The sequence below is a fragment of the Coptis chinensis genome, chromosome 2 (genome assembly GCF_015680905.1).
Source record: "Coptis chinensis isolate HL-2020 chromosome 2, ASM1568090v1, whole genome shotgun sequence".
In the NCBI taxonomy this organism is placed as follows: Eukaryota; Viridiplantae; Streptophyta; class Magnoliopsida; order Ranunculales; family Ranunculaceae; genus Coptis; species Coptis chinensis.
In genome coordinates, this window is record NC_141457.1 from 1,364,018 (window position 1) to 1,378,434 (window position 14,417).

Consider the following 14,417-nt stretch of genomic DNA (forward strand, 5'->3'; position numbering starts at 1 on the left):
TATAGAATATTAGAGAAAAAGGGGTAAAAACTGAGCAATTCGGAGCATTGAGGATCACATGGGAAGCCCGTGGACAATCATGGAGAAGGACAAAGAATTGAAGCTATGAAAGATGCGATTTAGACCTATTTTAAAACCTATTTGGAAGCCCAAGGCAAAAAGATTCGTTGCTTTGACCAAAACCCGCAAAAGAGGAAAGAATGATGAAGCAAAAGAGGAAAAACAGACTCTTGCATTTGGGACGCAAGGCCCGTGCGTCTAGACTCATGAACCGACACTGTAGCCCACCTCTTTTACAGTTTTGGAAATGAAGTTGGACTCTGAAAGAAGTTGATTTGTAATAAGAAACAAGCCACGGTTTGAGATGTTTCTAGAACTCATTGTAACCCCTATAAATATAGGACCTAAGTGCCTCATGAAACGGGCCAATTCACTTACATTCTTGTCCCCATAACTTGAGGTAGAGAGATTAATAATAAAATATTCGATTTTCACTAGTCGAGTCTTAATAAATTAGTCTTTTTAGTCTTATGTTTTTCGACTTTTCTTCTTCTCATTATTCGTGTTCTTCCTTCTTCATGAAAGGCTAATCTTCTCCTTCAAGGGAGGAGATGAAGCCAGTGCTTAAGGTTTGGTGATTCTTTTGGTTTATGGTGTTCTCCAATCAGGTGAGTTCTTTATGTCTGTTTAATAATTATTAATTCCATTGCCCAAATCAGGGGATGAAAGTATATATTAAGGTTTTTATTTATTGCAATCGAATATCTTGCTAGTTTATTGCAATTGAATATTTGCTAGTGATATGCTTTTATTTATTACAATTGAATATAATGCTAGAATAGGATTTTATTTATTGTAATTGAATATTATACTATTATTCTCTACTTTTCTTCTAGTTGCGTAATGTTTTAGAGTGAGAGAAGTATTTCTTGTGTTTGCCTTATATGGTGATTCATTGAATAGCTGTCCAAGCTCACATAAAATGAAATAAGATATTAATAGCGCATACATAGGAATAACATATAAGTATAAATAATTGTTTAACGATGTTTTACCCAAAAAGGCATCAACACTTGCTTGATTGCCCGATTGTAGTCTATTTGGATAACAACATGAAACAAAAGGTCATTGAATCAAAAGCATTGATGGATTTGAATCTCTTGAATCTATCTATCTCATATTCTCTCCCTATTTCCAATTCTTATCTTTAGTATAAGTTTAGTTAGTTAGTAATCCATAATCTCTATAAAATAGTTTTTTATCCCTCGACACCCCTTTCCACTCTGGTCCTTCATATGACACACACTTAAAAGTAGAACGATATCTTACTCATCTTTTAGTCATTGAGGGATAATTAGGTTTTGATATATTTCTGTTTTGTTCAACGACCATCATCTATCATCCATCTACACATTCCATATACCATCTCATACACACAAAAAGAGCGCGTATCAATACCACAAAAGACCAGGTTACATGGACACCAAGCAGCTCAAGCGCATTCTCTACTTATTCAGCTTATTCTGTCCTAAAGAATGTGAGGGGTAAAGTCAAATGGTTCAAGATAGTATGGGGAAGTACTTCGGTTCCAAAGCACTCATTCACAGTTTGGCAATTGTTTTCGGGAGCTCTTCCAACATAGAATCGACTGATAACGAATAAGGTTATAAGGACAACAAAATGTTGTTTGTGTAGCAACCATGATGAAAGTTCTTCTTCCCATCTGTGTTTCGATTGTTCCTATATATTCAAAGCTGGTCTAGGAAGAATTCGAGAGGACTATGGGAGTACCAGTTAACATCAGAGCATCCCATGATGAATGGTACTACTTAATGCGCTTATGCAGATCAAACACAATGGTATCAGAAATGATAAGAGCTCTTATTTGTGCAGCAATTCAAGCCATTTGGACTGAGCAAAAATGGAGATTAAATAAGCACAAATTTAGAACATCTGATGAGGTATGTAAGTCAAAAGGTTCTAAACATTGTGAAGGTATACTTGGGGAAAACTCTGGAATTAGTCAAGGAAGATGTGGGGACTAAACTGCTGCTGGCGAACTTGGGAATTGGGGTAAGATTCAAAAATAGAGAGGAACATTGGATTAAATGGAGAAAGCTAGAGGTGAGTATAGTTGCACTAAATTATGATAGGTCGGTACAAAATGGGGTGGCAAGTTATGGTATAGCTTTGAGGGACAGTAATGGGGATGTGTTAATGGCTTATAGTAGTAGCTCCAAGCGGTTGTCAGTGATTTTTTAGGAACTCCTTGCTGTGCATAAGGGGCTTGAGGGTGCGGCACAGCTGAATATCAAACATATTCAAGTGCAATTAGATTCTTTGCAGGGGATCCAGATCTTAACCAAAACGGGGAAGCCACCGTGGCACTACTGTAGGAACCTAGTTGCCCAAATACAAGTTGAGAGTTTGAAGTTTGAGCAAATATCTTTTGTTCATGTCTTATAGGAAGGTAATCAAGTAGCTGATTATTTATCAAAAATGAGCAGAGAAAGTTGTAATGGTATTTTGTATTTTATTGCCCATATGGAAAAAAAAAAAAAAAAAAAAAACTGTATTGATCAAAAGCGATAAGGAAGGAAAGATGTATCTGAGAACTTGATATAAATACAATGTTGGGGTGTCCGAACCCCTAGTTATTTCAACAACAAAATAATTCTAATTATTATTATTAAGTATTGGATTTTTACGTTCCTGTATGCCCATTACAATGCAATGGCAGTCTTCAGAATAATAAGTACATAACTCTACAGTTGGATAGTGCACTCACAAGCATAACATAACAAAAAAAAAATCCTCTCCTAGCCAATTTTTTTTTTTTTTTTTTTCACTCAATTAATTGCTGGATCATTGTATCTCTTGAATATGTCTTCAATTACAGCCATGACTTCAGCTGGAAGAGGGCGTTCCATTGTCATAAATGCACCAATATCAACTGTTAGTTGGTCGACTGAAGTTGCCCCTATGATTGAACTGGTCATGAATGGACGGTCCCGTGCAAATCCCAATGCAAGTTGAACAGGACTAAGACCATGTGCTTTGGCCAACTCGATGTATTTCTCCGTTGCTTCCTGAAATACAGGGGCAAAAATCATTACCAACAACTTTTTCATGATACAATTATGACTCAGGTTATACATCTCCAAATGATCATGGAGATCTTTGAAACTTTGAACGCATGAATCTACAAAAATCAAACAGTAATTGGAAGTAGTCAGAGGTAAACATACCTTGCTGATGGTTTTGTTGTATCTTTCCATGTAACCAGGAAATAGGTTGAATCTTCCTTTCTTTGCATCTTTTGAATTAATATCGAAATGCTTTCCCATAAGAGATTCACCACCCAATGGAGAATAAGTAAGCAATCCAATGTTGTAGTTGTTTGGGTGGCATACTTCAACCAGATCAACTGCACAAATGAAGTTAGTACAATGAGACTATATTCCTCATCTCTGTTTACTTCACAAAAATATGTAATTAAATATTTTGCATACAGTTTAACTCTAGGTGAATCCGATCTGAAACTGATCTAAAATCTCATCTATCATCCCAACTACCTAAAATAAACGACTAAAAGGAGAATGATTAGTTGTCATATTGATTCATTCGATAAAGATATGTTTAATTATTCAATTTTCATTAATATCTCAATTAGTAGAGTATACCATAATTAACATGGACATTTAAATTGGACCAGCCTTTTTTCTACTACTAAATACCCTTAATAAAATATTCAAACAAATTATTCAATGCTTTTAAGAAGGACTACTTCGTCATTTCAAATTTTACTACCATTTATACCCTTAATATTACATAATACTTTAAGGACATATGTGTAAATTCAAGTCAAAAATCAACTACACGCCACTATTCAATTGTTCGCCACTTCTCCTTCACATTAATTGCCAATTTATTACCATTTATACCGAAATTAAATGCAAGGAAACCAGTCGTCTCTCTCTTTTTCTTCTCTTCTTCAATTATATAGATACTCCTCTGATTGGCTTGAAGGTATGATTGGGCTTCTTCTTTTCTACTTCTAGCAAAAACTGAAAACAAGATGGATGTTGATCGGTTACTTTTAAAGGTGTTCTCTCCAATACTTAATTACTTAATCATCAATAACTACAGGTATTTCATTCTAAATTGCAAAGTTGGGTTTTTAATCTTTCAATAAACCTATCTTAGCAAATTATTGGGTATGTTTGCTCGCTTTACTACCTATAAATCATAGTTGTACTTTTTGTGTGCATTTGAGATATTATGTGCACTGAGTAAACACATGCATATGAAATTTGAATGAAGTTGTATAGTGTGAATCATTGCAGCTTCGTTCAGCCCAAAAAATGAATACAAAAGATCTATGAGGGGCTGCTCAGCAAAGGTTAGATAAGCCCATGCTGTGTAAGTTTTGTATGGAGATGCTATTATGTATTATGAGGCTGATGTCTTAAGGAAGCAACAGGTGATACAATACTGCTTGGACAACAACATGTAGCTACATCTCTCTCAACCACAATCTCGGCGATCTGGAAGAGATTGACAGGTTAACTTGCCGAGAAGTTTGTAAGAAAATATTCAAAACCATAAAATTAGAAAGCGATACTAAAGGCTGCATTTTAGAAGACTAGGTTTTTCGTGCTTTTCAGAGACTTGCACTTGCTTCCGTTCGATAAGGTTATTTTGCAATCTTTTGTGCTTATGAACAATGAACTACTTGGCTTGCTTGGTACATTTCTTCTTGCTTTACGTAAACAAGGTCAGCCCCTTTTAAAAAAATTAAAAGTTAATGAAAAGTGGCCATGTAAGAAAAAATAGAAGGAAACTTTGTGTATAGTATTAGCATCATATGAGCATATATATAATCTAGCTAACCTGTAGAATTTAATTTTATTTGTTCAAGCTGCTAATGTACAACTCCATAAATTTGGAGGAAAAGGAGAGGCATGACCTGCAAAACATTTCACCGATTGAACTGTGACCTGGAAAGCATATATCTTAATTGTATGAACAACGCTTCAACTTTATTTTTGTGAAAGCTCCTTATGTAAATGGCAAGTCTTTACTGATACTACATACATACTATATTACTTTGATTCTCAGCTACATAATAAATATTAAAAGTAACTTACAAATTGTGTCCATTTGATCGGAAGAGTATGGACCTGTTTCTCGACTTTGACATGGTTTTCTGGCTGTTGAGGAGCAGAAGATGCCGAAGTGGGGGAGAATGGATAATATACTTGGTTTCCACTAGGAGACAGAGTTGGCTTACCAGATGAGAAAGTGAGGTTATGTTGGTTTGGCACCAAGAAACTACCTGATCGTATTATTGAATTTGATTGATTTTGCTGCAATTGCAATGAATTCATCATTTTAGGAGGAAATGGTGCAGGAAAATTGGGTCTTTGTGGTGTTTGTGTAAGGCTTTGTGGTCCCATATGCAGGCCTAAAGTTGTTGGTGAAACGGGATTCAAAAACCTTGGTGGATGTGTGGGAGATGGAACTTGAAATTGAGATTGAAGTGCCTGATTCCTCGGTCGAGTACCTGGAAACCCTTGCATGACAAGTGTAATTAAATTATGGATGGTTTTTGAGAATTATATATATATATATATATATATATATATATATATATATATATATATATATATTATTTTTTTGTTAAATAAAATTATGAAATACTAAATATTTTGCATACATGTTGTATGTGAATCCGATCCGAAACTGATTTGAAATTGACCCGTTGGCTTAGTGGGTCATCCGTTGGGTAACTCGTTATATAGGCAGGTTGGGTTTGGACTTGACAAACTCGACACGATAAGTAATTGGGTCGGATTTAGGTTTGCTCTCCTAACACGTAACCCGAATATGACATAACACAAACCCAACCCAACAGGACCTATTGCCACCCTTATAGTACACTCCAATGTGATAGAGATGAATGTAATTCAAACATATATCCACATATAGCAGAGTAGGCTTAGCAGCAGACACGTATCAGATGAAACCCAACTAACTAAAAACGACATAATTCAAATTTTCTTATGCAAAATGCAAAAAAAAAAAAAACGAAAGAAAAGATATTATTGTTTCATGCATAGTTAGTTATTGAAACTAATAGCCTCACAGATAAGCATATAAGTAGTCAAATAATATTCAGTAATTGGAACCGGATCACTTGGTTGGAAAGTTCAATGGTGCAATTGACCCAATATGACAAGTTCATGGGTCAAAAATGCACAAAATCAATTTAAGAATGATATAAAGTTTTATTTCTTCATTCTTCATATATACATACCCATTTACACTATTATATATATTTAAATATTTAATTAATTAAATAAAACCGGCTAACGCCTGGCCTATTTCAGCATTAACGTCCATAACGTGGGCCGAGTTTAAAAGTACAGTTGGGCCTTATTAGACAGACAAAAATGCGGGAAGTAACTGACAATTGGCGGGAACCGTTTCACCTTCTGTAAAAGGAAAAAAAAAAAAAAAAAAACTTCCAAACTCTTCACTTCAATTTCAAACACACTCTCTCTCTTTCATTTCTCTCTCTTAGGGTTTCAAAAAAAAAAAATGTTCTCCCAATTCGATGGAAACGCAGCTTTCTCAGGCGGTGGATTCATGCCTTCCCAATCATTTCAATCCACCGACCCTGGTTACTCTTCATCATCCAAGGTAACATTTTTTTTTCTCTCTCTCTCTTAGGGTTTTTAACTAATATTGTTTTTTGTTTATTACAGAATCGTGACTCACAAGTCTTACTACCGTTAATGATTGAAGCAAATCAAAGACGCTGCGTCTAACCCAAATGATGAGAAATCTAATATAGTCGTTGACGGTGTTGATGTCAATAATGTAAATTTCTCAAACCTATTTATTGTTATCACCCTTTATTTTTTTTTTACTAATATATATATATATATATATATATATATATATATATATATATATATATATATATATATATACATTATTTTTTGTTTTTGTTATTAGATTAAGTTGGTTGGGATGGTTTCTGATAGAGTTGAAAGGGCTACTGATGTTTCTTTCTCTATTGATGATGGCACTGGGCGTCTCGTTTGCCACAGATGGTGAGTTTTTCTTAAGTAGATATAAGTCATGCCTTTAGTCAACAAAGCATCCCATTGTAAGAAATGAAAGCAATAATTGTTTATAGTTGTAATTTTTTTTTTCTATTTGTATTTAGGTTGAATGAGAGCATTGATTCGAAGGAAATGGAACAAATACAGTAAGTGGGTTCCTTATCAGTTTACTTTTAGAGTAATAATTTAATTACTTAATAGCCTTTTCTTTTGTTTGTATGTTGATCTTTAGAGATGGAATGTACGTTAGAGTTCATGGAGCATTGAAAGTATTTCAGGGTAAAATCCAGTTGAACACATTTTCCATCAGGTATGCAATTCATGAACTTATTAAGCTCTTTGAATGCAAATATTCACTTGGTAACTATTCGTTCTCGAGTTTGTAAAATGGACTTGAGGCAAGTGTTCTTGGCCTATCATTTTACAGTTTCACTACATCCATGCACTATTCATTCCTTGATTGTTTAATATCTTTCTTTAAAGAGCTTAATAAGCAAGATATTAATCAATCAACGAAGAAGACATTCATATACTTGAAGTGAATAATTTGGATTTTGGACATTGACGGGAGGATTCACATGTACACTAACTCTGGCCATAGCAAGGCTGTCTGCTGAAGAAAAGAGTACTACCCCTGTTATGCCTATTGAAGCTCAGAATTTGTTTAGCCCACCACTTCACAAAAATAAATAATTGTTCCCCAATTTTATCGCATTCTCAATTGGAACTACATGTTAAGCACTCCTATTGTATGTGAACATATAGGTCTTACTCTTAATAGTTTTTATAGAGTTTATTTGGGGATGGGATTTTATGGGATATAATTTTTTTTTTGCTAAAGGTAATTGATTAATAAAGAATAAGGGTTACAAAAGTGGAAGTTACATATTAAGAACTGCTTAATGAAGGTTACATCATATGTGTGCCTTTCCTAAAACATCAATGATCTAGTGGACAAAACGAAAATAAGTGGTGTAGTGATTCTCTAGATTTTTCATAAAGAGTGGTCTACTATCCCACCATTTTCTTTCACCTTGAGCCAAGTTAGCCCCATGTTTAGAGCAGCTATCGGCTCCAAGGTTAGTCTCTCTCCAAGTGGCTGTGACATTGATCCATGCTGCCTGCTCCATCATAGTTTGCCACCTTTCTTGGACTCTCCAATGTATTTTATTCTCCTGAAAAGCTTGGACTACTGATTTCGAGTCACTTTCCACCCATATATATTTCCATCCCAGTCCAAATACTTTATGTACGGCTTCCACAATAGCGAATGTTTCAACCATGTAGTTAGTATTGACCCCCGACCTCCCCCGCACTGCACCTAAGAATTCACCCTTATAGTTTCAGCATAACCATTCCCCAACCTGATCTCCCGTGATTCCTTCTCGAGCACCCATCGGATTTACCTTTAATATTCCAGTGGAGGAAGAGTCCGAAACATTCAATGATTTTCGTGCTCTTCTCACCAGCTTGTGTTGAAGGTTGAAGACTCTAAGAATCTTTAAATCATGAACCGAGTTCTCCATATGCCCTGTAGATCTGTGGTGAGCTCGAATGATTGCTCGTCTTGCTAAAAAGCAAATGTGCGATAAGCTTGAGGCTTTATTGTCGTAAAGCACTTTGTTTCGGTTCTTCCAAAGACTCACCATCATAGTAATAGAACAAGCTTTCCACATATCAAGTATGAGGGAGCTGTAGTGTTTACCTTGCTGCTGCACATCCTGAAATGATTTTGGGTTCTTGCAAGTGCTGAAAATGTCTCGAGCATAGTTCCATACTGTTTTGGCCAGAGTACATTGAAAGAGAATATGCTCCAGAGTTTCTTACTGATTGAGGCAGATGCAACATCTAGAAGCCAGCTGCATTTTTCGCCTTTGGAGTCGATCATCCGTTCGGTTTTGCGCCGTGCCCGCCTTCCATGCAATCCCTTGTGTTTTCGGTAGAGTTTTTGAGCCCCATATGAATTTACACCATGCTGGTTTGGCTGATTTCTTTCTAATGGCGTCATGAGCTTCCGAAACTGTGAAGTTCCTAGTAGAAGAACCTACCCATACCCTTGTATCCTCTCTTGCACTATTTGGTCAAGGAGAGCCCCAGTTCTATGCCCATTTGCTGCAACAGTTGAGTCATGTTTACCGAAAAATTCCAGTTATCTCCCTGAATACACTCACTGAGCTTTAACTGAAACTTGACAATCTCTTTTCGCTTTTCCTGAAAGCAGTCGCAGAGCGGTTTATTCAACATCCAGTTCTCTCTCTAGAAATTGATAGAGGTGCCATTGCCCACCGTCCATCCAAGAAGATGTTTCATCTCACTTAGTGCCTATTTGATACCATTCCAAACAGTAGAGGTTTTGTAATTTGACCATCCCCCTGTTCGATTGGTATATTTACTTTTCATGAAGGACACCCAATCACAATCCTCTGTTAGAAGACTCCACGCTTGTTTCATAAGCATTGAGAGATTTATATCTTGCAGTCTCCTTAACCCTAGTCCCCCTTCCTCTGTAGGCTTACATGCTTTCTCCATGATACCGTGATAGATTTCCGTTCTGCCGGGTTTCCGCTCCAAATGAAATTTCTGATAATAGCTTCACATTCCTTTATCACTGATTTCGGCCACTTGTATATAGCCATATTATACACTGGGATGCTGTTTAGAACATGTCGTGCAAGGACTACCCTTCTTTGGAAAGATAGTAATTTGCCGGCCCATCCCGAAGCTTTTCTTCTGATCTTATCCACCAAAAGAGCAAGTGCTACTTTCGTTACTCTCCCCATGACTAGAGGTACCCCTAGGTACTTTTCAGGTAGTTTTCCTTCCTTGATATTCAAAGTCTCCTGTATTAGCTGTTTCCGTTTGTTTGTCATTGGGCTGAGAAAAATCTTGCATTTGTTCTTGTTAATGATTTGTCCAAACGAGTCTTGATATCTATTAAGAATCTTGACAATCTGTCTGGTGCATCTCATGTTAGCATTACTGAACAAGAAAATGTCATCGGCAAACATTAGGTGTGATGGACTGCAGTATTTACCATTAACCACCATATGCCGAATCTTCTTCTCGTGGACAAGCTTTGTCGCGATGTTTCGCTTAAACAGTCCTCTGCTATCACAAAAAGCATTGGAGATAGTGGATCACCCTGTTTCAGCCCTCTCTCAGCAGAAAAATGACCTTTTGGTCCACCATTGAGCATTATAGACATTGAGTTGCTAGAGAAAGCTCCTTGTAGCCATTGAATCCATATATCACAGAATCCCACATGCCGTAGGACTGCCCATAGAAATTCCCAATCCATTGTATCAAAAGCTTGAGAAATGTCGATCTTGATTGCTAAACTTCCCCCATGCCGAGGTGTTTGCAGCTCATTGATTAACTCGGAGGCGAATCTAATGGCTTGCTGAGAGTTTCTATTTGGGATGAAACCATATTGCTCCTTGCTAATGATCCTTTCTGCAATTGGGCTCAATCTTATGGCGAGAATCTTGGTGATGATCTTGAACACAAAATTAGAAAGACAAATAGGCCTGAATTTGTTAACCTGGTTGGCATTCTTTTCTTTAGGGATTAACACAATGAAGTTCGAGTTAACTCCCATAGGCAGCCGAGATTTGATGAAGAAATATCTTATAGCTCTGACCAAATCATATTCCACAATGTCCCAAAGATTGTTGAAAGAAAAAAGCTCGTAAAACCATCAGGGCCTGGGGAGCTGTCCGCTTTAAGGTGAAAAACCGCTGCCCTCACTTCTTGTGCTGATGGGATGGAAGATATCTTTTCATTGTCTTCATCTGAAATTGCCTGAGGCATATTTTGAATTAGACTCCAATCAATCTCATGCTCCGATTTTTTGAATTTATCCTCATAGTGCTTGACCAAGAACTCTCCAATATCCTCCTGAGTGCTGAGTGTGTTCCCCTCATTGTTTTTCAGTTCCAATATCATAGATTTGCTTCTATTGCTATTCGCCATTGCGTGAAAGAACTTGGTGCTTCGATCATTATCATTATCATTATCCCAGCTGGCTCCTGCTTTCTGTCTCCAGAACATCTGTTCTTGTTCTAGCAATTGCTCAACCTTGTTCTCTTGATTCACCATTTGCATAGTGAACTCCTCATTCATGTTCCCTTGTTCAAAATGTTTTTGCATCTGCTCTAGACTCTTGGATTCTTCTTCAACTTGAAATTTGATGTTACCGAATATCTCCCTGTTCCAAACTTTCAAAGCACTTTTCAGTCGCTTAAGTTTTTGTGTCAGAATATAGATTGAATGTCCTGACACAGGAACATCCCAATTTGCTTGAACCGTATCTCTAAAAGTTGAGTGTGAACACCACATGTTGAAAAATTTGAAGGGAATATTTTTTTTGTCGAGGAATATCTACGCTTCGACCCACTATAGGAGAGTGATCCGAGCATAGCCTGTTGCATACCTTATAGTTCCATCCCGGGTATTTGGAGCTCCATAGAATATTGAAGAACATCCTATCCAGTTTACCCAGAATTTTAAGTCGCCCGACTTGCTTGTTCCACCAAGAGAAGTGAAACCCATTGCAAGGAGCTTCCATTAAGTGATTGGAACCAACAAAATCTCTGAAATCAGACATCGCTGCTGTAGATGGTCGATGGCCTCCCTGTTTGTCTGAGTAACTCAGATAAGCATTAAAATCACCAAGAATTAACCATGGAAGGTTCATGAGGCTTAGCTGATGAAGATCCATCCATAGTTGCCTCCGATTCACATAGATGCAATGAGCATGAATAATAGACAAAAGCACTCCATCTATCTCCACTGTTAACTGTTGATTGGAGCAATGTATCTGATTCGGAGTAGCAACTGTTGTCTTCCAGAAAAGCCAAATGTTAGGAACTCTATTTGGACTAGTGTTGTAGAAGAAGCAAGAACTCATTCCCAGTGATTGGAGATAAGACTTGGAGAAATCATCAGGGCTGATCATAGGTTCGGCAATACCTACTATGTCAGGATCCCATTTATTGATGAGCTTCGAAAGCCTACACTATACCAAAACAGGACATCCCTAACAGTCAGAAACCGTTACTAAAAATATTTGTAACGGCTTTTATGCGTCACAGTTTGGGCGTTGCTAATTCGTTATTAATATTCGTAACGGTTTATAACCGTTACATAATTATTTATTGTAACGGTTTCTAACCGTTACTAAAATATTTACTAACGGTTTTCTTTGCTCAATTGTATTACTCTTTAGCAATGGTTTTATAAAATTAGTAACGCTTTTTGGTGTTACTCTTTTTTAACATCAGTAACGGTTTTATAACATTAGTAACGCTTTTTGTGTTACTCTTTTTAACATCGATAACGGTTTTATAAAAATAGTAACGCTTTTTTGTGTTACTCTTTTCTAACATTAGTAACGGTTTTATAAAGTTAGTAACGCTTTTTTGTGTTACTCTTTTCTAACATTAGTAACGCTTTTATAAAATTAGTAACGCTTTTTTGTGTTACTTATTGCAAAGCTTAGTAACGGTGAAGAACTGTTACAAAACTATTTCATATGTAAAAAAAAAATCCCCCCCAAAACCACCCCCCTCCCTTTTTGGGAGACTACTTAACCTGCATAAAGATGCCCCCACTTATTGGGTATTTTATAATCGCCCATAATATAAACAAGAAATCTTACAAGTACATCCAATCACATAATCTTTTATTAAAATAACATCACCAAAACGTCTTTCATAAATAGGACTTGCCACGAATGAAATACACACTATTTTCCAAATCAATGGGACTTGTCCTTAAACTCAAGCTCTCATATCATTTGTACAAAACTAGCACCTTCAGTAGTTGTAAGCATCAGGGGATGACTTTGGGATGGTATCATCAGAAAAGTCCCTTTCATCCTATACACCAATAGAAATAAATAAAAAGGAGTCGAGCAATAGAAAACAAATATGTATATATAGATATATACTTATATCCTATTCTTAAGTAGTAGCTCCTTATACTCAAACTACGGAATTCAGAAAAAGAGTATGGTAGCATAATTCTTAAGTAATGCGATGTTTTGTCCCTTCCAAGAGATCGAAAAGTTCAAGATTTATTTTCACCGGGTCCAACAACCAAACGCGACAAAAATGTGGCAACAGTGGTCTCATACTCCTAACAATATGAGCAATTCAAACTCCAATAAACCTGTTCCACTTGAGCGGTCTTCAAAGATCCTACTTTTGACAATCGTTTTGTGCCTTCCGAAAAATATTTGACGCAGGAGGTGTTCTCTCATCTCATATACAACCCTACGGACTCTATTAAATCCATGGGAAGAGCAAGAGAACAGTTTCTATTGATTATTACTAAAGAAGCTCATGGAGTCCAAAAAGCTATATCTTTGTCAAGATTACTGACCACTACTAGTGTGTATCTACGGGTATGATCATACTATTTGCAACAATTCTTTAAGGTTAAATAGCTAAACAAAGTAAACAAAAACAAACAAAATCATTCACAACAATTCTTTGGAGCTTTCAAGAAATTTTCGCAAACACGACTCCTTATACAGCAGTTTGTACTTGAGCAGATTCTAGAACGAGATTAGCATATTTGTAAGTACGCAAAGAGAGTGCCTTGGTGTTTTCAATAATCTATTCGTACCTGCAAGTCAGATCAGAGAAGAAAGGGAGTGAGTTGGAAAGGGCTAGCCGACAAAGACGCAAATGAATGCTTAGTAGGAGGAACACCAGTTGAACACTTACACATTCACATGATTGGGTTCCATGACAACAGTTCCCGACTTGGAATCAATCTTTGCGTCAAGCTTTGAATTTCGCACAAGATTCACTATCCATCTTTCAGCCTCGTCATAAATCATATTCAACTTTTCCGCAAGTGTTACGCCGATATAAAATGAAAAGACAGATGAATGGACACTGAATTTCTGCACGTCACAAATTACTAGACGAACAAAGTGAAACTAATTTACATATAAAACTGATTCTTCAAGTCGTATTTAATTACCCTATATCAATGCACTGATGTATTTGCACTAAGTTTCAAATATGAAAAGACGGGCATTTTCGAGATCGAGGTTTTTTTATTGTGAGTGAAGGTGTAAACCACCTTTAATTATCCCTTTTGCCCAGTCCGAGATCGCGATCCGGACACGTAACCGGGATATGTTTGTTGCATCTGCCACTGAGGTCTGTTTCGACTCCTGAAGATTATATCAGATTCTTGAGTGTCATTCACCATCAAGCCCATCAAGCCCACAGTAGGATCTTGTTCCTCTTGTTCATCATCCTCCGCCAT

General features: G+C 36.6%; 2 protein-coding genes across 2 annotated transcripts; one reads left to right on the forward strand and one right to left on the reverse strand.

Annotated features, from left to right (window-relative positions):
- Positions 1-6,812: 6,812 nt before the first annotated feature.
- LOC147514301 (replication protein A 32 kDa subunit A-like) lies at positions 6,813-7,945 on the forward strand. The gene is made up of 4 exons (XM_086594363.1): positions 6,813-6,885; positions 7,024-7,121; positions 7,238-7,279; positions 7,366-7,945. Exons 2-4 carry the CDS (start codon positions 7,039-7,041, stop codon positions 7,517-7,519), a joined length of 279 nt encoding a protein of 92 aa, XP_086450489.1. The 5' UTR covers positions 6,813-6,885; positions 7,024-7,038; the 3' UTR covers positions 7,520-7,945.
- A 2,815-nt stretch (positions 7,946-10,760) lies between these two features.
- On the reverse strand, positions 10,761-14,417 carry LOC147514302 (uncharacterized). Its single transcript, XM_086588536.1, has 4 exons — positions 14,358-14,417; positions 13,865-14,046; positions 11,566-12,145; positions 10,761-11,372 (listed from the first exon to the last, which is right to left on the reverse strand). Exons 1-4 carry the CDS (start codon positions 14,415-14,417, stop codon positions 10,761-10,763), a joined length of 1,434 nt encoding a protein of 477 aa, XP_086444662.1.